Source organism: Stegostoma tigrinum, chromosome 12 (assembly GCF_030684315.1).
Source record: "Stegostoma tigrinum isolate sSteTig4 chromosome 12, sSteTig4.hap1, whole genome shotgun sequence".
Lineage (NCBI taxonomy): Eukaryota > Metazoa > Chordata > Chondrichthyes > Orectolobiformes > Stegostomatidae > Stegostoma > Stegostoma tigrinum.
In genome coordinates, this window is record NC_081365.1 from 63,913,236 (window position 1) to 63,940,180 (window position 26,945).

A 26,945-nucleotide genomic window follows, 5' to 3' on the forward strand; every position below is an offset into this window, starting at 1 on the left:
TACAACTTTATCCGAGATCAACTGAAGGTCCTTTTAAGAAACCTTTCAAAAATAGACCACTTTCACCTCAGGTGTTGTTTTAGTTGTGCAGTACGATCTGATGATCTACAGACATAGAAACTCAGAAATATTGAAAATAGGAGTAGGAGTAGTTCACTGGCACTTTGAGCCTGCTCCACCGCTCAATACAATCATGTTTGATCATCCAACTTAATACCCTGTTTTCTGTTTGTACCCTTTGATCCCTTTAGTCCTGATGTCCAAATTGTCATATTTCTACATACAGGGGCAAATCTGTCTCCAACTGACAGGAAGAGGAGCAGTTCCATCTGTTTTTATAGAATAAGGGTTAGGTCAGTCTCTGATTGACAGGGCAAGGGGCAAGACTGTCTATGTAGACAGGAGGAGAAGAGACAGGATTGAGTCAAGGACTTTTTCTGATGGTAGGAGAGCCTAAAACTAGATGGCATAGGTTTAAGATGAGAGGGGAAAGATCTAGAAGGGATGGAAGGGGCAACTTCTTCACGCAGAAAGTGGTGCATTGATGGAATGAGCTGCCAGAGCAGGTGGTTGAGGCTGGTACAATTACAACATTTATAAAGCATCTGGATGGGTATATGAATAGAAAGGTTTTAGAGGGATATGGGCCATCTGATGGCAAACTGCGCCAGATTAATTTAGGATACTTGGTCCGCATGGATGAATTGTACCAAAGGGTCTGTTCCGGTGCTGTACATCTCTGTGACAGGGGGAGGAGCATTTTGTCTGATTGACAGGAGGAGAGGCATAACACAGTGTGGAGCTGGAGGAACACAGCAGGCCACACAGCATCAGAGGAGGAGGAAATTTGATGTTTCCGGTCGAGACACTTATTCAGATGTCCAAACCTCCCTTTCACCCCTGCCTCCTGATGCAACCTGTCTATCTACTCTCCCACCTATCCTCCCCTCCCACCTCACCGTCCAATCCCCACCACTCCCTACCTGCACTCACCAATCACCATCCCACCTACCTTTCCCAGCCACCCCCATCCTCTTTCAATTTATTTCTGATCTCCCTCACCCTTTCTGAAGAAGGGTCCCGACCCAAAATTTGAACTTTCCTGATCCTCTGATGCTGCCTGGCCTGCTATGCTCCTCTAGCTCCATGATGTTTTATCTCTGACTCCAGCATCTGCAGTTCTTGCTATCTCCCAGGTGGAGAGGCATGCTGCGTAGATTGACAGGATGGGGGTTGGTCTACTTCTGATTGACAGGAGGTGGAGCACATCTGTCTGATTGACAAGAGGGAAGGCACATCTGTCTCTGATTGACAGAAGGAGGCACTGCTCTGGAATGAAAACAAAAAAAAGCTGGAACTCACAGCGAGCCAGGCAGTATCTATGGAGAAAACGCAAATTTATCCAATATTTTGAGTCTAGATGACTCTTCATCAGAGCTAACACAGTGTGAAGCAGGCCAAGCAGCATCAGAGGAGCAGGAAAGCCGGGTCAGGACGCATCTTCAGAAATGGAGTGGAAGGGGGCTCTGAAATAAATAGAGTGGGGCCGGTGATGGCATGTGGATAGTGGAGTGAATAGGCAGGAGAAAAGATGGACAGGTCAAGGAGGCAGGAATGAAGCTAGTAAAGGTGAGGGTAGGTAGGCAATGGTGGGGATTGTTCAGTGAGTTGGGAGGAGCAGATAGGAAGGAGAGAATCTGAGATAACAAAGTGTGAAGCTGGATGAACACAGCAGGCCAAGCAGCATCTTAGGAGCACGAAAGCAGATGGACAGGTCAAGGAGGCGGGGATGAGAGGGGGCGCTGGTCTTTGGATGAGGTCGAGGGTGGCGAGATTTTGAACCATCTCGGACAGTTCGAGGGAGGGGGCGGGTCTGGCCCCGATTATGCGATGGAGGGGGCGGGACTGGCCCCGGACAGTTAGAGGGAGGGGGCGGGTCTGGCCCTGATTGAGAGAGGGAGGGGGCGGGATTGGCCCGGACTGTGAGAAGGATGGGGCGGGTCTGGCCCGGACTGTGAGAGGGAGGGGGCGGGTCTGGCCCTGATTGAGAGAGAGAAGGGGCGGGTCTGGCCCGGACTGTGAGAAGGAGGGGGCGGGTCTGGCCCGGACTGTGAGAGGGAGGGGGCGAGACTGGCCCGCACTGTGTGAGGGAGGGGGCGGGTCTGGCCCGGACGGAGAGAAGGTGGGGGCTGGTCTGGCCCGGACTGTGAGAAGGAGGGGGCGGGTCTGCCCGGACAGTGAGAGGGAAGGGGCGGGTCTGGCCCGGACTGCGAGAAGGAGGGGGCGGGTCTGGCCCGGACTGTGAGAAGGAGGGGGCGGGTCTGCCTGGACAGTGAGAGGGAAGGGGCGGGTCTGGCCCGGACTGTGAGAGGCAAGGGGCGGGTCTGGCCCGGACTGTGAGAAGGAGGGGGCGGGTCTGGCCCGGACTGTGAGAAGGAGGGGGCGGGTCTGGCCCGGACTGTGAGAGGGAAGGGGCGGGTCTAGGCTGGACTGTGAGAGGGAGGGGGCGGGTCTGGCCCGGACAGTGAGAGGCAAGTGGCGGGTCTGGCCCGGACTGTGAGAAGGAGGGGGCGGGTCTGGCCCGGACAGTGAGAGGCAAGTGGCGGGTCTGGCCCGGACTGTGAGAAGGAGGGGGCGGGTCTGGCCCGGACAGTGAGAGGCAAGGGGCGGGTCTGGCCCGGACTGTGAGAAGGAGGGGGCGGGTCTGGCCCGGACTGTGAGAGGGAAGGGGCGGGTCTAGGCTGGACTGTGAGAGGGGAGGGGGCGTCAACTTGTGGGCGGGCAGAGGTGGTTTTCTCTCGGGCCGGGCTGTACCGCGTCGCGGTGCGGGAAGACTGCGGAGGGGGTTGTGTGAGATGCTGGAGGTTGTCTTTCGGTGAATCGCTGACTCGCTCGCGCTCTGTCCGCCGCCGAAATGCCGAACATCGTGCTGTTCAGCGGCAGCTCGCACCAGGACCTGTCCCAGCGGGTGGCCGAAAGGCTGGGCCTGGAGCTCGGCAAAGTGGTGACCAAGAAATTCAGTAACCAGGAGACATGGTGAGTTTGGGGCAGGCAGTTTACCCCGCCAGGGGCGGGCACGGGGCTGTGTGTGTATAGGCCCAGGGGCCCGAGGGTCTGGGCTGGCACACGGGCCCCACAGCTGGTCGGTTAGTCCTGGGGCAGGGGCCCGGGATTGAGGGTCCGGCCTGACCCTGGGAGAGGGAATTGAAATCCTGTCCTCTGTCCCTGTCAGACTCCAGCATGAACTGGCATCAATCCTGGGCCATGTGTGGACACTGCCCTGTGTCTTCATGTCAGGTACGCATCTCATCGCCAATCCCTCTCTCAATTCACCTTCCTGTCTCGGTCGATGCTGACAGCAAGAGACTTCACACACACACACACACTACACACACACTTTTTAACTATCCCGCCAGCGCTTCTGAATTATTTCCGCCCTTTTGAATAATGTTTTAAAAATTGCTCGAGTTTGCCTTGCGATGATGAGTTTGGAGAGGAAAGCCAGCCCTGCTTTTTTCCCCCTGATCGTCCGCTTGAGAACGTGAAGGGCGCCGCTGAAACGAGCGCATATCCGGATGTGTTTTTTTTCTAAGCAACGTAGTTGCTCCATTGCAATGATCAGCGCTCAAAAGTGGTCGTAGACCCACGTACAGTACCAGCAAAGTGCCATCACCTCTACACGAAGAAGTGTGGATGACGGTTGGTTTGGATCGGGGTGACATGTAGTGCCCTTGGCAGTACAGGTAAATACTTCAATTGTCAGCACTGGGATGTTGCTTTGACATGAATTAGTTTGCCAATCTTTGCTACCTGCTTGTTCAGTCTTTAGGCTGTGCGCTTTGTAACCTCTGCACTTCAGACTTCCTTTCTCAAGCGCCCTGCCTCACTCCAAGTGTTAAGACAGTACTTAAGTAGCGCCTCTTTATCGTCCTTTTATATTGACATCCATCTTTATTTGATGTCACTTTTTATAAAGGGCAGTTAGATGTTTCTCTGTATTAAATATGCAAATAATTCGAAGTTGTTTTGTCTTGCAGGATTTGTAAATGTACCAACTGAATTTTTTAGGTTGGAGAGGGAAATTAATTCTTTCTGGTCAAAATGTATCCACAAACCAAGAACTGTATGTTTTTGAAAAATCTCTCTATAATCAGAAATGAAAGGCTATCATGAAAAATTGTTTGGCCAAGCTTTAATTGATACGTTGACCCACTGTTTGGGCTGCAATTCATTTACCTCATGTTTAACATAATTGGTGCCGCAAGATAAAATTAATATTTCAAAATTCATATTAAGTCATTCTGAATGTTTGGAAGAATAATCTTTCACTGTATTTCAAATGTGTCTGATGGAAAACTGTGTGTATGATTTAAGATAACAATACCTGGACTTTCAAATTGAGGCATCGATTTTCTAAACTTAACATGACTGGGTGAATAACTTTGCTCATCTGACTAGAACATGAAGTTTAAGATAAAAGATCCGTACAATTTTGGTTTTGGGTATTGGCTAAATTAGTCTTTGAAAAACCTGTGCAGTTTGAACATGACATTCAAGTAAAAAGTTGCATAGTGACTTTGGGGAAAGCGATGACAGCAGATTTGATAGGAGTCTTAAAAACCATGAGTAACCGAACAATTAATGGAAACAATTAGTCCCATTAATAGAAGAGTCAGAAACCAGACATTGCAGTTTTGAAATGATTGGCAAAGGGACTAAAAGGTGACTTATAAAATGCCTTTTTCTATCAGGATCATTATCAATTTTCTCACTAGTTTCTAATGTGAGTATAAGGTTAGCAGCTGAAGTTTTGTCAAACTGCTGCAAAAGTGAAATAAGAGATTAATGATTAACCTTCTATTTAAAGCTTAGTGATGAGTGTTCAGTGACTTTAAAGAAAGGCACTTGTTGCTGTTAGTGATGTGACTTGTAAACTATAATACATAATGCGGCCAGTGTTTGAGACTATCAGTCCCTTCAGTTTTGCAAAGACAAGTTAAGGCTTGTCTGACATGGATTAAGTTGCCAATCGTTTTGCTCATTTTGTAGAGTTACATGGATTAGTGTACTTTGTTTAAAATCGCACTGTATGCCCATGTGAAAGCTAATGCTCTTTCAAAATCATGAGACAAACAATGATCTGGGTAAATAGTGATTTGGCATCGATCTTTCCAAAAAAAAAGACCTCTTGCTACAACTTAACACCCAGTATTTTTGTTCTGTGCCTCTATCCTGTTCCTGTCTCAACCCACTTTCTCAAGCCTACATTTAAATTAGAAGCCATTCCTGAATTTACATTTTGTTTTGAAAAAGATCAGTATTGAGAAATCTTACATATACTGATGTATTATGCCTATCATCTATGTAACTGTAGGCTTTGAGGAATTCTTGGTATTTCTGAAAATTCTATATATCTGAAAGTGTTTGCTAATCAGGAGGCACTGTCAGTACAATGTTGTTGAACTACGTTTGTGACCATCAGTCTGTCCAATTTGCGCTGATTCTCAACACTTAGTCATAAAGGTTACAACATGGAAGGAAGCCATTTGGCTCATCGTCTGTGCTGGTCATCAAGTGCTTATTTACTCTAATCACAGTTTCCAGGACTTGGCCCATAGCTATGGCATTTCAAGTGATCATCTAACTTCATAGATGTTGAAATGATTCCCATCTCTACCATCCGTTTCAGGTTCGCACATGTACGCAGACACTGAGATGTAATAGTCCATAATCGGATTCCTTCTCAGCCCCCGTAAGGAACTCACCTCTAGCCAATGTAATCCTTTCCTCCCGCCTGAGTCATTCCAGTGTAGGTGCATTCTGCTGAATCTGCTCTGCACCCTGTACAGGGCAGTAACACTGGTCTTATCATATAGTGACCAAAACTGAACACAGTACCCCATCTGTGGCTTAACTAATGTTTTATCCAACTCCTTCACAACCACCAGATATCCCCATATGCCTTAACGTCCTCTACCTGTCCTGCCAGCTTCAAGGATATGCACACCAAGGTCCGTCTAATCTCTGTGCGTCTTAGAGTACTACCATTCATTGTGAACTCCCTTGCTTTGTTAGTCCTCCTAAACGGCATCACCTTGTGCTTTTCAGGACTAAATTCCATTTGCCTTTCCATTTCTCTTTCAAGCTGTATGTTTTCAGTTCATCATCAAAGCCAGTATTAAAAACGAATAAATAAGAAATTTATTTTGATGATTTCAAGTAGTATTGAAATAAAACAATTTTGTATAAAGTACTTGGAGCAGTTGTCACGTTTTGTCATGGGAAGATTGGAGATTCTGTTAGAAGTATCCTCATTGGAAGAGTGCCAGGTAACTTGAATTTTACAGTGTTTATCTAGTACTTCTGATGTTATAAAGTATGACAAGGAAATTATAAAACGCAGCACGTGTCCATTACATAATGAGATGATAGCAAATGATGTAAAGCTTGGTCAGAGGTAAATTTCAGGTACACCTTTAAAGAATGAGAAAGAGGTAGATTTTTGGGGAGGGAAATCATGCTTGAGATCGAAGATGCTGAAGCCGTGGCTCCAGTGAAAGAGCATTAAAGAGGCCAGAATTAGATGAGTGCAGATATCTTGGAGATTTGAAAAGGTGAGGCCATTAAGGCATTCGGAAAAAACGTTGATAATTTTAAAAACAAGGCATTACTTAACTACGAGCCAGTTAGGACTGTAAATATAGGCTGACACTTTAGTGCAGACTGAGAGGTGCTGCCTTTGAGATGAACTGTTAAGTCAAGATTCTGCCTAACTATTCAAGGCAACTTTCCAGCTCATCGAGCAAACTCACATCCAGAACCTCAACCTGAGCTACAAATCTTCTCAACTCGCTAACAATTTAAAAAGCACAAGGATGTCTCCCAGTTGTATCGTCAGCATTTATCTCTCAACCAAAATCTCCCAACATGTTAATTGTTTATTTGTAATTTTGCTATTTATTGGACCTTCGAAATAAATAGTCTGCTTTTTCTGATTCCATAACACGACAGTGGCATTTGCACAAAAGTCGTTGGCTGAGTCAGAGCATCTTGAGGATCTGAAATACAAATCTGAGATTTTTATTACATTTTCTTTGAGATCTTCTCTTAGAACGATCAAAATTGAGTGAACAATGTATACTAAATGGTTTTTAAACGGAGGAAGTGAGAATTTACTTGTTCAGTTTTCCTGGGTTTATGGGCATTTGATTATTAGTATGCTGGCATTTAATTTTGACAATTATAATTAGTGGGATTTAATTATGATTAGCATAGTATCATACAAAATTGCAGTAGTGCAGTCTTTTGAAATGTGATTATGCACTTTTTCATATTGACAGAGGGATTTCTTATGTTATTGATTGAAAGTTGACGAATTTAGGTCAAAGTGTGTAAACGAATGCAACTAAAGGATCCAGGCCCAAAATGTCAGCTTTTGTGCTCCTAAGATGCTGCTTGGCCTGTTGTGTTTATCCAGCCCCACACTTTGTCATCTTGGATTCTCCAGCATCTGCAGTTCCCATTATCTCTGAAATGAATGCAACTATTTGCTGCCTGAGGCTGATTTTGAGAAAAGTAAACATTACCAGTTTTTATGACTATAAGGACAGAACATCAGTGTACAGTATTAAACTATCTTCAGTGTTCCAATTTTATTCTATTCAGGTGTGACTTGTATGTTTTGCAAGTTTTTACTATAACGTGTAAGTAAATTATAATCCATAAATGTTTCTTGTGTTAGCTGCTAAAGTATCACTTGGCATGCGACATGTTTTCAGGCTTTTGTTTCCAACTTCTGTTCAATAGGACTAGTTTTAGTTTCTTTTGCCCAAATACCCTAAATACTGTAATGCTTGTCTATTATCATTTGGATAAATGAGATTTACTTTGACTTTTAATTGGTCCAGCATTGCTGTCTTTATGGAAATCTGACTGATCCACTTGAGAAATGTTCTTTATACTATGTTGACTCATAGGTAAATGTAAATTACTCGGAGGTAAATGTAAATTGACTATGAATATGTCACTGGAAGCATAAAAATACTGTATAGTCCAACATAGTTCAGCACAAACAAGTTGCTGTTGGTGTTTAAGCTCCACGTGCCTTCTCTCACCCTTTCATCTCATGCTTTCAACAAAACCTTTCAGTCCTTTTTTCCCTCAAGCACTTTGCTAGCTTTTGCTCAACTTAATTGCATCTGTACTGCTCAGATGCATGTCCTCATATAATAGATACCCACAATTCAACCTTCTAACGTCTTTTGTAGGCAAACTTTCTCCTGTTATTGCTCTTGGATTTCTTCTATCTCTTTATTCACAGTTTGAATCAGTGTTGTTTATTGTACTGAGAGAGCTGTATTCATGATTATATTTGGTTAAAACTTTGAAGCAAAATGCTAACAATGCAGTTAATCAGACCTGATTCTCTAATAATGCTCAATACGTAAGTTTGATGTCAGTTGTGTGCCATATGCAGATGTTGGATCTTTGGTACTTGCGGTATCTTTGACAACCTCAGCATGTCTGAAGTGATGTTACAACTTGGAGAAAGATGAGAGCCATTTTGCACAACATCCCACAAATATCCTTGACAGAAATGACCAGGTCAGTTTTAATGTTGAAGGGTAAATGTTGGTCATTGTGCATCCAGTGATAGGGTGTGACTAAGGGGAGAGAGCATACTTCAAGCTTTGAAGTGCTAGTTGTCCTAATTTTAGTCTCTGCACAGTAGCAATCGGAAGAGAGCCAATTACAAAGTCTTTCCCTGTTAGTAAATAACCTCTCCATCAGCAGCTGTGTCTTCTCCTGCCATCACAGAGAAATTGGATCTCTTATGGCCCCGGGCTAAAGCTCAAGAGGAACTCCAAACATTTGGCCCCAATTTATAATGTCCAAGCTACAGATGCGTGAACACACCTTGACATTTATGAGCCAGAGTTTGTCAGCCTTCTAGGAGCTTGGAGAGAGTTGAAGGCTAAGGGAGTAGACTTGGACACCAAATCTGAGTGTGTGCTGTCTCCAGTGGTGACAGGGTCCATTATGTCCCACTGGTCAGCCGTTGTCCAACTCAAATTGGGCAGTGTCAGACTACTAGGGTACTGACAAAGTGTGGCCCATCTGCTTCAGTAGGTGTTGGGAGCTTAGACTTTCTGCTCAACAAGTGAATCAAATCCATAGCACTGGACCAATAAAAAGAAAGACAATGCCAAATCTTGGTTAGGAGCATTTGCACAGGCTTGACAGTCAGTGTGCAGCTGGTCAATAATGTGTGCAAAATAGCTGTGATTGATATTGAACTTGTTAGTCAGAAAAATGTAAATGTTTCTAGGCTAACACACTTTGATGGAACATGTTGTGAAATCCAAGCAATATGCTCTCAATTAATTGAGAGATCCATGCAAGATGACTTTGCGTTAGGTCACTTAAAGTAAAGTGAACAGACTATTAAGCGGTGCCCCAAGAATGCTGGTTAAAACATTGCCAGAGTAACCAGGTACCTTTCAACGCAGGAAATGACTGAAGAAATCAAAGTTAACAGGTTCATCAGCAAAGAAAATGGCTATCAAAAATAAAGATAAGGGGAGGTTGTCACCAAATGCCATAAACAGTTGGAAGGATGGTGGAACACCACCTTGAGTTTTACTTTTTGTGAACTTCTTCAAGGAAGCTCTAGACTCTACAGAAAGCATGTCATGGCACAGCTGGGTACCACATTCTCAGTGGAGGTGCTTAGCAAAGCTACTGACCTGCTGTGGGCAAAGGTCCAGGTGTGAATGTAATACTGCCTGAACTTACCATGCATGGGAAACCTGCACAAACCTCTCTGTGTCTCTGGAGGGAGGAGGCCATATCCTAAATATTTTTGCAAGGATTGTGACACTGAAAAGGAACAAGGGTAACTCCAGTGTCTGTGACAAACTATTGAATCATCTCCTTCCTGATCAGTGTGAAGATGATTTGTTAGTGTTACCCTTGTTTGACTGCACACCCTCTACTTACAGAACTGGAAAGGCTACAATTTACATGATTTTCTCAGTCCAACAGCTGCAAAAGAAACGCTGTGAACAGTGGAGGTGCCACTAAATGCTATGATTAAGTAACATTGCTTAATTTGTAGTCCTTGACTACATCTGGTTGGTGAGCAGCTACTGGATACAAGTTATTGAGCTTGGACAGTAGAATGCAGCACAATGCATTGGTATAATGGGTGAACTCTACATTTTACGTCTACGTTCAATCCTTGCTATCTGTGAGAAATGGGCCAAGGACTTTTCGTGGTTAACAAAAAACACTACCACTCAAATGTTGCCCTCCTATACACCACGAAGGACTGTAATTAGTTTGCCAAGACAGACTGAACTAGACAATATGGTCAAAGGAGAATGGGTTCTGGAGCCAACCTTCTGAGTATATGGTTTCATGGGTAACAACTTAGTGGATAGTGAGGACTAAGTCTCCAAGATTGTACAAAGTTTGAGTTTCAGTTATAGGGCTGTTTGTGTTTGTGATGTAAGCATGGTATTCTGCTTTAAATGACAGCTGCACTCTCATGATAATGTTATAAAACTGGGTGATCAAGTTTCCTGTTTTATATGGTCTATATTGGTATTTGGCTCACTTGAAAGGTAAAAATCCTATAAAAGTCCATGCTCCCATGTATGTGTTTTCACTCCTAATAGATTATGGCTTTAAAGCGATAGTTCTGATAAATCCATTCCAATAAATCCTTTCCAGATCTCTGACCCACAAAGTGGTAACATCATAGGTAATAAATAACCTTGGAGTGCAGGTTCACAGTTCCTTGAAAGTGGAGTCGCAGGTAGACAGGATAGTGAAGAAGGCATTTGGCATGCTTGTTTTTATTGGACTGTGCATTGGGTATAGGAGTTGGGAGGTCACGTTGCGGCTGTACAGGGTTTTGGTTAGGCCACTTTTGGAATACTGTGTGCAATTTGGGTCACCCTGCTACAGGAAAGATGTTGTGAAACTTGAAAGGGTTCAGAAAAGATTTACAAAGATGTTGCCAGGGTTGAGGTGTTTGAGCTGTCGGGAGAGGCTGAATAGGCTGGGACTATTTTCCCTGGAGTGTCGAAGGCTAAGGGGTGTCCTTGGAGGCTCATAAAATTTGAGGGATATGGATCGGGTAAATTGACACGGTTGTTTCCCTGGAGGTGGGGAGGCCAAAGCTGGGAGGCATAGGCTTAAGGTGTGAAGGGAAAGGTGTCAAAGGGACCTTAGGGGCAACTTTTTCCACACAGTGTGATGTGTGTATGGAATGAGCTGCCAAAAGAAGTGGTGGAGGCTGGTACAATTGCAACATTTAAAATGCATCTGGATGGGTACATGAAAAGGAAGAGTTTTTAAGAGGGATATGGGCCAAATGTTGGCAAATGGGACTAGGTTTAGCATGGGTGAGTTCGACCAAAGGGTCTTTCTCCAGACTTATGTCATTGACTCTAAGTATCATAAATAAGACAGATTGACTGTGTTTAGGTAATTCAAAGATTATGGCTTGCATATCTCTGCAAATTTCTGATTGACATCAACCTACATCTTATTGGCTAGATTCTATCATGTACTGGGTGGTGTACATGTTTTACGTGGATATGAAGAGTAAAGATTAGGTTCCAGAACTGAAGTTCTCTGGATTTTTTTTTCGAGCCAAATTAGAATGATTGAATGCATATAAAACTGATCAGTGATTTGTTAAGTGGAAACTCATGAAAAGGGAAAGTTCTGACCGAATACCAATTATGAATTTGTTCCATTTACTGTGTAATGATTCAACCACGTGCAATTAAAACCAAGCTTTGTAAATTTGAGTGCACTGCAAAATTTCACCAAAAGAAGTTGACTGAGAGATTTGATTTCTCCAGCTTGTTATGGTTTTGTTTTGTTTTTGTTGAGAAGAAACTTGCAGCTTGAGAGGTATGGCGGAGGCATAAGCTCATGGTGGGAATGTTCAAATCTGACCTTTTGAAGGACACTCTGACTTTGACTTTGGTTACTTCTGACAGCAGATATACTTTTTTATTCTAATTCTATCATGGTGCAAGAACAATTTACATTTTTATTCTTCAGTTTTTGCTGCTTTCGTTGTCAGGTTATGATAGGAGTCATTGATTTGTGGTATTTATGTAAACATTTAATAGCATTATGTGGTGACTAATTTAACATAAACCTCTGTTCAAAGTGTAAAATGGGCCTACGTCAAACCAGTACTGAAGAAAGGTGAACAGTGTAGAGAGTCAAATCATTTGATTACTTACGTTTATGGTGTGGAAAACAAGGGAACATATTGGAATAGTGGTAGTATCATTGGACTGGTAATGTCTTTACCCTTGGATGGTGTTCTGGAGACGTATGTTCAAATCTTACTGAAGAAATCTGCATTCAGTAACATCTGGGGAAAAAAAAATGCTAATTTGATTGTAAAAAGGACAAATGATTCACTAATGTACTTTTGGCTTTTCAGGCTAATAGACCCAGCAGTTCAAAAGCAGTTAGGGATGGGCATCAAATACTGACACTGCCCACATCCCATTGTAGAATGTTGAAAATTCATAGAAATCTGTTGCCTGTGTTTGGGCATGCTAAGTTGGTCGACTGGAAATATTAGTTGGCAAGGCCCCATTTAGTTTGAGCTAATGTTTCACTGTTAATGAAATTCTCCCTGGGATTGTTGTTTTTGTGAATGTTGTATTGCTAATTCTGCAGAACATTGATGCAACATCATAGAATTATTACAGTACAGAGAAGGCTATTTAACCCATCATGTCATTGGTCATCCTCCTAAAGAGCAGTTAACCTACAAGTGATACCCTGCGCGTGCTCATTTTCAGACATTTAGAAAGTATAGAAATATACAGGAGGAGCTTTATTGTTTCCGTTTTCCTTTTTGTTGATTATTAATTTTATAGCTGCAACTAGAAAAATACTAGACAGAAAAGAAAACAGGCTTCCCAAAATAGCATTTCTTCTTTGAAAGTCATTGAGTTTTGTGATATCGTTGCAATGACGCCATGTCCCTTGCATTCTGTAACTGAACTCAAAAACTTTGTGTGTGTGTATGTGTGTGTGTGTGTTTGTAACTTAAATCTCCAAACTCTGTTCCCTAGCTATAGACTCTATTAATTTTCTATGCAATAATCTGACCCTGAATTAGTTGGTTTGTATGTTTGTTGCCATCTTTCATCTCCACGTGAGCTTTTGATTTTCTGTCTGTTCTACAATTAAGTCTATAACATGGCCTGATTTGTGTTTCAACATGTCTGCAACAGACAGTTTCATTCATGACTTTATTACTTCTCTCCGCTATTCCAATGCACGTCTGGCTCTTCTTCCATTTTTTACCATTTACAGATTTTGAAGTCATCTAAAACTGTACCGGCCATGTCTTAACTCACAGCAAGTCCCATTCCCTTATTACCCTTGTGCTCACTGACCTATGTTTGATCATGTCTCTGTACTCTTCCCCACCCAACCCCCTACCCTCAGCTTCTCAGCCCTCTAAGACATCTGCACTCAATTCTAGCTTCTTCTCTATCTCCGATTTTTAATTACTGCACTTCAGTTGTTTGGTTTCAAGCTCCAGAATAACTTGCTGACACCTTTTGGCCTCTGTACTTTACTTTACTTCACACCTTGAAGATACTCCTTAAAATGTACCTCCTTCAGCAAGCTCCAGGCCATTTTAACTAAAATTTCTTTGTGGGCCTCAACATCACACTGTTTTGTAATTGTCCTGTGAAGTGCTTTATGAGACTTTCTTTTGTTAAAAGTACTGTAGATGGTAATTGATTATAATCGGGTTTGGAGCACCTGACCATATTCCCTCCCCTGTCCATGTCTCTTAGTTGGATTAAGTGTACTCACACCTGAGAATTTGAGTTGCTGAATAAGTCATTTTTAGTCCACTGAACCTGTTTAATGTAGTTGCTGAGTGGCTTTCTGTTGTTTTTTTTTTTGAAAAATGTACTAATGGTGAAAAGTGCATTATAGATTTTTAAAATCATCTTGGTTTAGTGACCAAGTGATGCAAAAGTCCTTAGACTCCATTTTTTATTTCTTTTCCACCAGAGCAAAAGTGCTGTATAAGTTAATAGATGGTTTGATGCGTAATGAAGAATCTGGGCGGCACAGTGGCTCAGTAGTTAGCAGTGCAGCCTTATCGTGCCAGGGACCCAGTTTCGATTCCAACCTCTGGTAACTGTCTGTGCGGAGCTTGCGCATTTTCCCTGTGTCTGCGTGGGTTTCCTCCCACAGTCCAAAGATGTGCAGGCTAGGTGGATCGGCCATGCTAAATTGCCCGTAGTGTTCAAGGGTGTGTGGGTTATAGGGGGATGGGTCTGGGTGGGATGCTCCAAGGGGCGGTGTGGACTTATTGGGCCAAAGGGTTTGTTTCCACACTGTAGGGAATCTAATCTAATCCAAGTCATTGGAAGATCTTAACAGAAGTTCTGTAATATTGAATATACTGTATGAGGCAATGTAACATTTTTTATATCCCATTCATAGAATGGTGGAAAACATCCTTCACATTAGCTGTTAGAGCTAAGTTACTTCATTCAAAAGATGTGACCTTCAGCTGTTTGGTGTTCCTTTTGAGGCAGTTTTAGTATTAGGCAGAGTTTTTCAGCCCTAGCATATACTTGCAGTGAAGGTATTCCTCATACTAACAAAATCACAGTGCAGAAGAAGGGTAGTATTGTGTCTGGAGCTGTAACAAATTGGGAAACTTGCCTGGGTCTGATTTTTAACTAATGCACAAAACAACAGAAAATATATTCTCACCCTTCTTCTAGTTGCTTCCTAACACATCAAAACTACTACCCCAGCTCCTTCATACTATGCTTTCCACAGAATTGAGCTCTTTGCAGGATTCAGTCTAAAGTTACTGCTAGCTTCCTTCTCCTTGTTTCACTGACTTGTAAAGACAACCATTTGGTGAAAATTGATTCACTTGGTCTTCTGGGAATTTTTGAAATGACTTGCAGCAGCAGGATCAACTCCAGTGATGAAGATTCCAGGCAAAGTTTCCAGTGTCCTTAAATTTGTGCATATAGTGGCTCTTTGACTTAAATGTGCTCCTGCCAGCATTCTGTCTGGCCAACAGAATTTTTTTTCCACTCTGTTTGCATTGGCTGCCGTTTCATTTTCTTTCATTGCATATTCACAAATTTAAGGACGTTGGAAGCTTTGCCTGAAATCATCACAGCAATTGACCTTGCTGCTGGAAATCATTTCAAGGATTCTCAGAAGACCACCTGAATCAGGTGTGAAAACTGACATTTGGGTTTTAATAGGATGTGACCTGAGTGCCAGTTCCCAGGACAGCCAGATCACATTGGTATAACATTTAGCACAAGTTGTAGAAAGTCACCTGCTCTACTTTACCTAGTTTTAAACAGCCTTTTTAAATCTAAATGTCTGACAAAACATTTAAAGACTCAGCAGCACTTACCTGGAATATAAATAGTATTTTTAATTTCTCCCTGCGTCTTTGCAAAAGTAATGATTCATCCGTTTTGCTTTGTTCTGCAGTGTGGAAATTGGGGAGAGTGTCAGAGGAGAAGACGTGTACATAATCCAAAGTGGCTGTGGGGAAATCAATGATAATTTGATAGAGCTGTTAATCATGATCAATGCCTGCAAGTTTGCATCATCATCTCGAGTCACTGCAGTTATTCCTTGTTTTCCCTATGCACGACAAGACAAGAAGGACAAGGTAACATAAATTTTGTTGGTCATTTGTTTCTTGTTGGATTGTGGGAGAGGTGAGAGGAAACTGATGTATAGTGTGATACAAAGAACAGACATGTAACAGAACAATAACAGGTTCAGTTAAGATAGTTGTGATTTGTTTTGTTTATGTGGGGTTAGAAGTTTGGCTACGTTAAGTATAATTGAAAAAAATTGTTATGGGGAAGAAATCCTAATTCCATTAACCGCACAGGTAATGTTTTTTGATCTGGCAACTGATGAATGACAATTCCTGTACTTTTAAAAAAAAAAATTTGAATATTCTGTTGAGAATGTGCCTCTTTTTCATCAAGATGCTTGTTTTAAAACAGTAGTTTATGAAAAAGAACATTTCCAAAGCATGTCTTTATAACACAATTTAGAATTTTGTGAAAATTGCAGTACAGTGGAGACCATTTTGGCCAATCGTTTCTGCACAAACTGAAAAATGGGACACCCAACCTAATCCCACTTTCACATTTGGTCTCCATCCAGACAGGTACCACAGTTAAAGTTCATATCTAGGCATAGTAGGAATTGGAGAAGCTGAGATAACAAGCTGTAGAGCTGGATGAACACAGCAGGTCAAGCAGCATTAGAGGAGCAGGAAAGCTGACGTTTTTGGGCCCAGATGTGAAGTAGAAGGATGTAGTCTGGACTAGGAAAATACAACCAAAGTAAGATTGGATACATTGGGTTGCCCTCGTAGGAGCAACGGAACCCAAGTGGAGCTTTGTGGCGTGCAAGACTGAGGGGCCTAGAATGGGCATGTTTATCTTAACATAGATGTTGGTGACCGAACGGCATAGATTTTAAACTGCTAAAAAAAATTGCTGGGATAGTAGCAGTTGTTACAACCGGAATAATAACTGTTTTTCTTCTAAAGGGTGGCTGGGCTGGTGGCTGTCCATCTTCAGAAAGGGTCTAGGCCCAAAACGGGCTTTCCTGCTCCTCTGATGCTGCTTGATCTGATGTGTTCATCCAGCTCTACACTTTGTTATCTCATTTCTAGGCAGTTGTTTTTAAAAAGGTTGAGGGTTTCCGCACCTATTACTGTTTCAAGCTATGAGTTCTAGACCCCAGCCACCCTTTAGAAGAAAAACAGTTATTACTCTGGTTGTTATAACTGCTACTATCCCTGTGATTTTTTTTTTTAGCAATCAGTTTAAATCTATGCTGCTCGGTCACTAACATCTATGTTAAGATAAACATGCCCATTCTTGGCCCCTCTCAGTCTTGCACACCACAAATCTCCCCTTAGGTTCCTTTACTCCTACGAGGGCAACCCAATGTATCCAATCTTTCTTCGGTTGTATTTTCCCAGTCCAGACTACATCCTTCTGGTTCACATCTGCATTTTCTGTAATGTAATAACATCCTTTCTACAATGAGATGATCAGAGCTGTGCACAGTACGCATGCTATAGCTGAACCAATAATGTATACAGTTCCTTCAAAATCTGTTTCCTGTTTCTGCATTCAATATATAGGTTAAGAATGGAAACAAAAAAGTCCACATGTTCTGAACCATTTTATTGATCTGCTCATCTGATTGTAGATGAAATTACATTCCTGCCTAAACCCTTTCACCCCTTACCAAGAACCTGTTGTCTTCCTTAATCGAGTCACCTGTTAGTCTAGTAAACTATAGTGGATACAAGCCTAGACTTTTCAAACTTCTCTTCAAAAGGTAACAAGTCCCTTTCAAATATTAGTCAAGTAAACCTCTGAACTACTTCCAACACAACTCCATTCTTCTTCAAAAAAACAATATGACTATACCCCCCCACCCCGCCACATGTGGTCTCAGTCATGCCCTGTGATACTGGAGAATGACCGTACTAGATGACTATCTTCATATTACAAAGATATTATTATCTTGGGTGGTCTGTGCTTTTCATCTCAAACTTCATTCTCCTTTTAGTATATTTGCTCATTGCTCTGTTGTCATTGTGTTCCAGTTTGTTTTTATATTGCCAATATTAGAGTTACTATTTGCGCATTATTTGTTTTGATTTTTTTTTTCAAAAAAACTTTCTACAAGTTGGAAGCAGTCTGTTCAGATAGATACAGATATACGTACCAGAGCACTGTTGGCTAATTTAGTAGACATGGTTTTCACATTCATTTTTATATAGCATCAGTTGTTGTCATTATATTTCTGACATTGGTCTGCTTATTGACATAAGTGAACCAATATTTGCACACCAGTCCTTTGATGTCTTGCATCCTGTTGTTCAAATGCACGTACACTATTTGATTGCATGGTAACCTGATGCACCTGTTCAGTGGTAACTGCTTGTAGAGATTGGAAGGATGGGAGCGATTGAGGATGTGAGTCCTTACTGGAACCTGGATTTGAAGTTCATGAATAGGAAGACACTTTTTTTTCAGAAGCAAGTTAGAAACTGTATTAAGTATGAAGGCTCTCTTTCACTCCTAGTGAGGAGACAATAATAAGCTTAACTCTATAGATGGACTCTGAACGATTCTTTGAAGATCACCTCAATATTGAAAAATAGGTATATCATGAGTAATAGCCACTGACTTTAGTGAGAAGTAAAAGGCTGTTAGATCTAGACCTTCACCTCAGGAATGTTATGTTATAGACAACCTGACTGATTTATTTTTTTTTTCCCTGCTGCCCTGATGCTACATGAAATGGGTTTTGAAAGTCACAATCTAGTTGTTACATATTTTGCTAATTGTCCATTTTAAGGTCCATGGAAATATTTAGCAACATCTCTTCAACCGCTTCATGCTTCACTGTGACCTTTAGCTAAAAAAGTCTTTGACCAGTTCTATGTCTCTTCTCAGTCTGATATGAAGTATGCTTACAGGACATTTGACTTCAGGTAAATTTCTAAGACATATTTTCCTCTGTGTAGTTAGAGCATATTTTTAAAAATAATTGTCTACAAATTAGTGTTGGATTGTTCGAGCTGTCAAGGTCAACATCCTCTATATCTGTGTCAAGATTACACACTTTTGAGAAGAACTGTTTGGATGAAGCAAAGTAGCTATTTGCTTAATTAAGCATTAGTCAGTGAGGTGATACCAATAAAATTTTGATAGTAATTTGTTCTGTCAAATCTTGGTGATATCCTCTTGACCCACACCTTTCCAGCCCTGTCCATAAGGGGTAAATTGCTTTTAAACTGAATGACATTTATTCAACTAACTGGAAACTGCACATAAGTTAATTCTGCTCCAGTTCAAAACCAGCAGGCCTGTTTTTAAGGTGAGATGAGAAGGATTTAAAACGGACCTGAAGGGCAACTTTTTCCACACACGGTGTTTCATGTGTGGAATGAACTGGCAGAGAAAGTGATAGATGCAGGTACGTTTATGACATTTAAAAGATATTTGGGGATGAGTATATGAATAAGAAACACTTGGAGGGATGTAGGCCAAGTGCAGGTAAGTGGGGCAAGTTTAGCTTAGGAAACTTAGTCGGCATGGACAAAATGGACTGGAGTTACCCAACTAGCTGAGATTACTTCTATTTTACTGAGGTGTTTCATTGGATTTCAGGTATGTCAGAAGCTGAAATTGTTCAATATGCTGCTAGCCATCTTAAAATCTGGTGGGTCTGTCTGAAAAATAGATTTTAAATTTGTGTACTTTGTGTCTGTACTCGGCACAACGTTATTGGTGTGTGTGTAACATAAATACTTAAATATATAGCTAGCAAATTTTTAATTAAGTAGCCAAAGACCTAAAATAATTTGATGTGCTCCATCATGGTGTAGCAACAATCTCAAATATTCTTTGCATCACAATAGGGTTTGTGCGTTTTTTTTTATACTTTAGATGATCAGATTTCTCTCTTGCCTGATTTGCATGGCTCATTGTGACAGCATGAGTGCATCTGTGGAATTCTTTATCTCAGAGGGCTGCCAAGACTGAGTCATAAGTATATTCAAGGCTGATATAGATCTTTAGTGAGTGAATCAAGGGTTATAGGGAAAGGCAGGAAAGTGGAGTTGATTATCCGATCAGACATGATCTCATTGCATGGTGGAACTGAGTTGATGGACTGAATGGCCTACATCTCTGGTATCTTATGGACGTTTCTCCTAATTAAGCAAGTAAATGTTAATAGTCTGATAACTGCAATAATCTTTGGAACAAATTGTTCAACTATGTTAATGATTGTCACTCAAGTGACACTGCTACGTCCAACTACCGTTTTAAAATTTGCTTCCATGGTTTGCACTTTTACGAATTCAGCTAACCATTTACCAGAGGCTCTCAACAGTTCTTGGGTTTTCTGAATAAAAAGATCTCATTTTTCAGTCAGTTAATTGAGTGGCCCAGATACCTAATTTTCTCCTGAAATAGAATAAAATGGCCCTTTTGACATAAAATACAACTGGTCTGTTGTAATATTTTAAAAAGAAAATTCAGCTCATTTAATAACCATTGACAAGAAGCCCTTGTTTTCATGCTTGTTGAAAAGACTAGGATGTCCAAATGAGATGCAGGACAAACTAATTTCACATGTTTTTCAAAAAATTGTCTGAGCTAAACATCAGGTTAGATATTGCTTCTATTTTCTTCAGCGAAGTGGATTGTTTCCCTTGGTGAAATAAATAGAAGTTAACAGTTGATTCTCAAAGAGAATGAGCTGCAGCACAAGGACTTCATGCTAATATGTGAAAAGTACTTAAGGTCAATCCTTCTGGCTGCTCATTGCCATTTTTAAGTTTTACTCATGTTAACTGAATTGAATCAAATTTAGCACAATTGCACTATAGTGTTACATTTATTAAGTTTCAATTATAGTATTTTAATTAGGATTTCAAAATTCCAATGTACATTTCTAATTCTGTACCATATTCAGTTCACTGAGCATGTTAGTTTCTTGTTAGCATGAGTCAAACAAAGTGTTCCCACTTTTACACGCACTAGTCTTGCCTAGCAGTGGTCATGTCCGGTGTTCTCCTGGTGTCATGAGAATTACTGCAAAATTGGACTTGAGATTATTTAGACAGTTAAAGGCTTTACTCTGCATGTAACTGGTACTTTTGACCTCAAAATGACCAATACTAACAGTCAAAATTACGCAACATTCCATTCCCCAATGCAATTGTGCCTTCATTTGGAATTAATTCACATAACAATGCATATTTCGCTCTCCCTCTATGTCAAGTAGGGACATGAGTTTGTGTTTTATATGGTATGTGATACAGGAAAGTATCTTCATTCGGATTTTCTTGTTTTTGAGTTCTCTTCTTGTAGAGTTGTGGCTTATTTGAAAGTGACTTGTCAAAAATGCAGATGTTTGGAAATATTAAAAATTTATAATTAAAAAAAATTGCACAATAAACCTGTGTTGTTTCAATTGAAAGTCTTGAGTTCCAGTTTCCTGTTTGTTACCGATCTGCTCTACATTTGCTTTCCTGCATAATGCAAAAGATTTTTCATGAGTTAGTCAAGTGAAGAAAATTAAAACATTGCAAGAATAATAGCCTGTTAATAGCTAGTGAAACAAAGTCTCCACAGAATTGCAGCTTCAAATTGATTGTCTGTATCACAGCTTGCCAGTAAATGTTGATGGCCAGAATTGGTTTGTTCTTTAGAACGTGAAACCTATTTTGTTTTTGAGTTTGGAAGAATGATAAATTGGACCTTGGTGATAGTGACTCACTTTCTGGTTTAAAAACCCAAACTAAGAGTCACCCGACCTGAAAGAGCTGAGCCCTTGGCTACTACTGCAAAATGAGGACTGTTAGCATGCTGTATTTTGGAGTTAAACACTCAATCTGAGCGTTTCACTGCTGAGTTTACGACTTCAGTAATTTTCCTTAACCAAGTAATTGTGCCTTTGTGCCTTCTCAATCAACATGGGTCGAACTGAAAATCTATTAACCTATCAGTGATGATGCTAAATTTGCATTATTACAAAGTACTTTTAGGTTAGATATCATTTGACTGAATGACTTGGACGAGTGAATTCATGACCTGGGGTAGGATTACACATTCCAGGAAACAGTGTCTCAGTAATTTGGATTTCCAGTGAATGAAATGTAACTCCAACTTGATTTATTACAGGAGAATTTACCAGTCCCTGAAGAATCCTGACAGATTGGAACATTATCTGGGCTGAAATCGTGCATTTGTGCTGTTGGAGATCTGACTCACATCTGTCTTCTTTTAGAGTCGTGCCCCAATTTCAGCTAAGCTTGTGGCCAACATGTTGTCAGTTGCTGGAGCAGATCATATCATCACCATGGATTTGCATGCCTCTCAGATACAGGTTAGTGTAAAATATGACATCATTTTAGTCAAGTAACAGCAACTAGGCTTCGTCTTGACTATCTGACCATGCTAAGATGCTTCTTATTGAGCAATATTTTTCTGGAGGTGTAACAAATTGCAGCATGTAGAATCTTCTTGGCTACATGTCTGTTACTTAACTGCACAACTTATTTATTTAATGTAATCAGTTGAAAACAACGAGTTGTTTCCCGCAAAAAAAAATCTGTCCTTGATCAAAGAAAACCATATATTTAAGGGAGTCCTCCACGGATGTCACTGAGTGCTAAATCCACAGCCAGTGAGTTGGTGCAATTCGATTAAAGTATTCGGCAAATGATAGCTGAGCTTATTAAGGTCTTTTTTAGTCTGGTACCTGGAGTAGCAGGAATTCAACTTTGAGTAATCCTCTGTTGAGTATCATGGCAGACCCAAAAATCAACATGTGTGGCTAATGATCAGAGGCAAAAACGGTTTGCAAATGTAGACATAAATCCACTCTCCTTTTAAACACGGAGAGCTGCAGATATTGTGCATAAAAAAGAATTGAGTCATCCCTTGAGTATTACTTCTGGTAAATGTCTGCCTTTGCACCCGCTTTGACCTAAAATTTGTAGAGAATGTGATGGGAGGACAAAAAGATGAGGGACTGGACTGAATTGATAAACTTTTACATAATATCCCAACAGCAGCATATTGGTCAACGTGAATTAGACGTTGTCTGTGTCGATGGCAGAGTGACTGATTTTATTTTCAGTTGCAAATTCTGGTGATTTCATCTACATGTTTTGTGTTTTACTATTTAAAACATTGAGTATTTTAAAGGTAACAATTCTGACTAAATAATTCATCAAAATAGATTTGCTGAAGTTGTAGAGTACAGGTAATTGGTTATATTTTAATGTGTCAATTGTATCTACTAATACGTTTATTCTAACAAAATCATTCCAGTGACATGAATGAAGAATTGCCGTTTTATGTTTACCTTGGACGAAATGCTTTCATTGATCAATTGGTTGACTTCCTAAGTGTAGGAGCACCTGGAAAAAATATTATTGTAACAATCTGAAGTTTTTCAATGGATTTTTTGTTCACATAATAAATGCTATTATTTGAAAAAGAAAATCTAAAGATTCTGGACGAAGGATTCAAAACAGATTAAATCAGAGTTTTTGGAGATACCATTGAAGCTAAGAGCACTGTACATTCTTTAGCCTTCCTCCAAAAACTGATCACTTTAATTATCCTTGCATAGGGTTTTTTTGATATTCCTGTGGATAACTTGTATGCAGAGCCAGCAGTATTGCAGTGGATAAAGGAGAATATTCCAGAGTGGAGGAATTCAATAATTGTCTCTCCTGATGCTGGTGGAGCCAAAAGGTAACTATCTTTTTGAATCCAGTTATAATTTTACAGTTTGCTTGGTCTGGTTGTGATGTTAAGATAGAGTTAATATAACATGCCAGTGAAAGAAAAAAAAGCATTTTAATTACTTTTTCATTGCTCATGTTTCACAGAAACGAGAGATGCCAAAAAGCAAATGCTAGAATAATTGTTGTATTGGGTACAGTCTTCCAATTATAAATGCAAAAATAAATTTCCTGATTCACATCACATGCCTCACATTTGATCTGTATAATGCTGCCATTATTTCATTGGGAAAATGTTAAATTTTGCCTTGGGTTCCAGTTTAATTATTGATGTTATAATCCACTTCTTTGTGGTTTTACTTTAGGGTAACATCAATTGCTGATAGGTTGAATGTTGAATTTGCACTGATCCATAAAGAGAGAAAGAAGGCAAATGAAGTAGATAGAATGGTGCTTGTTGGCGATGTTAAAGATCGAGTAGCCATTCTTGTAGATGACATGGCAGACACGTGTGGGACAATATGTCATGCTGCTGACAAGTAAGTAAATATGAGCAAATAGTAAAAATAGTTCCCAGAAGATGATTTTTTTCCAGTGAAGAATACTGGTTTTGCAATGTACACAGCACTGGGGGAGAAGGAACAGGAAGCAGATGTGCCTTCTGTTTCCTTGAATTGAAGCTTCATCAAGGGTTTAAAGTTAAGGCCAAATAAAGGTTTCACTGTCCTACATAATATTCTTGTTAAATTATTTTGGGATGTGGTCATTTTTGAGGAGAACACACTCATGATGGATATATTTACAACGTCCATTTCTGGTTTTTGAACATGGGCAATTTTTTAAAATATATTTTAGTAGTTAGCCAAGTTCGTATGAACTGGGACAATTTTTTGGATTTGGCATGTACCGAGAATTCTTACCTTCAGTGTGAAAGGACAAGGATTGGGTCCCTAGGAATTCCAAGGTGGAAACAACGATTTGACCCATTCTTGAAGCATACAAGACTGTAAATCCTGTCAAGTTTCTCGATCAACCTTCTGCATTTGTTTCACTGGACAAGCAGCTTCAAACTTCACAGTTTAGCTTTCAGGATAGGGAACACTTTTTTTTTGAGTCTCCATGAGAATTTTCAGAAGCTGTACCTTTTTTAAGGTGCTTCTCATTCTCTCTAACCTGTTTACTAGATGGTACAGCAAATAGTAGCAATGCTGTCTGTATTTTGATCTGTTTGTGTTCCAAACTCTCTCTTCCTGACTATCCCTGATGACATTTGATTCCTTAACAAGAAATCATTTACCCCCATCTTAAAAATATTCAATGACCCCACCTTTAGAGGCAGAGTGTTCTAAAGAGTGCAACCTGCTGAGCAAAAAAACTTTCCTCTCTGCTGTAAGTGGGGCACCGCTGGTTTTATAATTGTCCCTTGTTCTGGATAGACCCACAGAGGAATCCAGAATCCTAAATTTGGATCTTCTAAACTGCAATTATGTTGCCCCTCGTATTTCTAAACTCCCATGAAAGCAAGCCCTGGCTGACCAATATACCATTATTGGCACAACCTGCTCAATCCGGATATCAACTTAGTAGACCTCCTCTAATTGGCATCCTTCCTTACATCAGATCAATCTGTACAATATTCAAGATACAGCCTCACCAGTGCCTTGTGTAACTGAAGCATGACCTCTGTAATTAATGATTAATTCCTCTTGTGATTAAGGATATCTTTCTATTAGCCTTTATAAACACTTGCTTTACCTGAAAACTAATGTTTTGTGACTCATGCTAGAACGACTAGATCTCTCTGTACTTCAGAATTTTGCAGTCATTGTCCATTTAAATTGTCCACTTTTATTTATCCAAACTGAACTTCATATTTTCCCACATTAATGGTGTGAATTGCCTTGTCATTGTGTGTCCGGTTAAAGAGATTGCCATCTAAAGTCAATATGTAGAGTTAGAAGGGTTTATTGAAACTGCACCAAACTTGTGATTTACATTTAGGCGATACTAATCTTGACACACCACTTGAATGCTTTTCTTCACTTGTTCTGATGACCAACTCTAATAAGAAATAGCTTTTCACAACCGTGTTCCTTTTTCCCCTGAGAGCAGGCTGCTCGTCAATGAGTGGTATTCTTTGCCTTGCACAATCCTGAATATTACTTTCAAATGTGTTCTGCAAAGGAAATAATCATTCTTGTCTTTTTCAACACCATATTCAGTACTTCTATGTGGTCCTTGTTCTGTTTCAAAGGAGACACCACAACTTTGCTTGTATTTCATTGGTGCGTGGTTTTGAATCTGTTCTTAATGAGACCACTGCACCTATTATCAATTTGCCTAATTGCCTAGTAGAAGAATTGAATAATTATTTAAAATACATAGTCTTCTCGGTCTCACTTAAAATCTATTTTGAATGCCCCGATGAGGGATGAAGTACAGCACTTAGGATTTCACTGCTCCAGCATCCTTAGTGAGATACTGACTTTGAAATGTTTAACCTGCCTGTGTACAATGGGAGATGGAAGGTTAATTTACCCATTATGGAATCCCCATGGTGCCAATGGAAATAAAACTGATGGACCATGTTTCACTGTTTTAAACTTTCACTATAACAAAGTAACTAAAAACAGCATAATTCAAACATCGATTAACAGCAAAAGGATATAGAACATGGAATAGTACACCACAGTACTGGATTTTGCCCTAAACTTAAGGTCCATCTAACCACCACCCCTACCTCATACTATCATCCGTATGCCTATCTAATAGCCGCTTAAATGCCCCTAATGAGGCCAACTCAACTACCATCTCCGGCAATGCATTCCACGCCCCAACCACTCTGAGTAAAGAACCTACCTGTGACATCTCCCCTATATCTACCTCCACTCACTTTAAAACTATGCTCCCTCATAATAGCTACCTCCACCTTAGGAAAAAGTCTCTGGCTGTCTTCTCTGTCTACATCTGTGATCATTTCGTACACCCCTATCAAGTCACCTCTCATCCTTCGTTTTAAAGAGAAAAACCCTACCACTCTCAGCCTTTCCCTGTAAGACCTTCCCTCCATCCCAGGCAACATCCTGGTAAATCTCCTCTGCATCTTTTCCTATGGTCCCACATCTTTTCTGTAATCAGACGACCAAAACTGGACACAATACTCCAGATGTGGCCGAACCAGTGTTTTGCATAGCTGGAGCCTAACTTCACAGCTCTTGAACTCAATCCCTCTATCAATGAAAGCTAACACAACATAGGCCTTCTTAACAACTCTATCCACCTGGGTGGCAGCTTTCAGGGAACTGTGGGCGAGAACCCCAAGATCCCTCTGTTCCTCCACACTGCCAAAAATCTTTCCGTTACCCTGTATTCTGCTTTCGAGTTTGTCCTCCCAAAATGAATCACTTCACACTTTTCAGGGTTAAACTCCATCTGCTACTTCTCAGCCCAGCTCTGCATCCTATCAATGTCCCTTTGTAACCTACAACAGCTCTCCACACTGTCCACAATACGACTCACCTTTGTATCATCAGCAAACTTACTAATCCACCCTTCCACTCCTTCATCCAACTCA

At 40.7% G+C, this 26,945-nt stretch overlaps 1 protein-coding gene across 1 annotated transcript in view; it reads left to right on the plus strand.

Annotated features, from left to right (window-relative positions):
- The first annotated feature begins 2,783 nt into the window (after positions 1-2,783).
- The window catches only part of LOC125456852 (ribose-phosphate pyrophosphokinase 2), a 38,053-nt gene continuing 13,891 nt past the window's right edge, over positions 2,784-26,945 (plus strand). Inside the window, exons 1-5 of the mRNA XM_048540305.2 lie at positions 2,784-3,036; positions 15,544-15,727; positions 21,904-22,002; positions 23,257-23,381; positions 23,737-23,910. Coding sequence (XP_048396262.1) covers positions 2,915-3,036; positions 15,544-15,727; positions 21,904-22,002; positions 23,257-23,381; positions 23,737-23,910 — 704 coding nt within the window. The 5' untranslated portion in view covers positions 2,784-2,914. The remainder of the gene's footprint in view (positions 3,037-15,543; positions 15,728-21,903; positions 22,003-23,256; positions 23,382-23,736; positions 23,911-26,945) is intronic.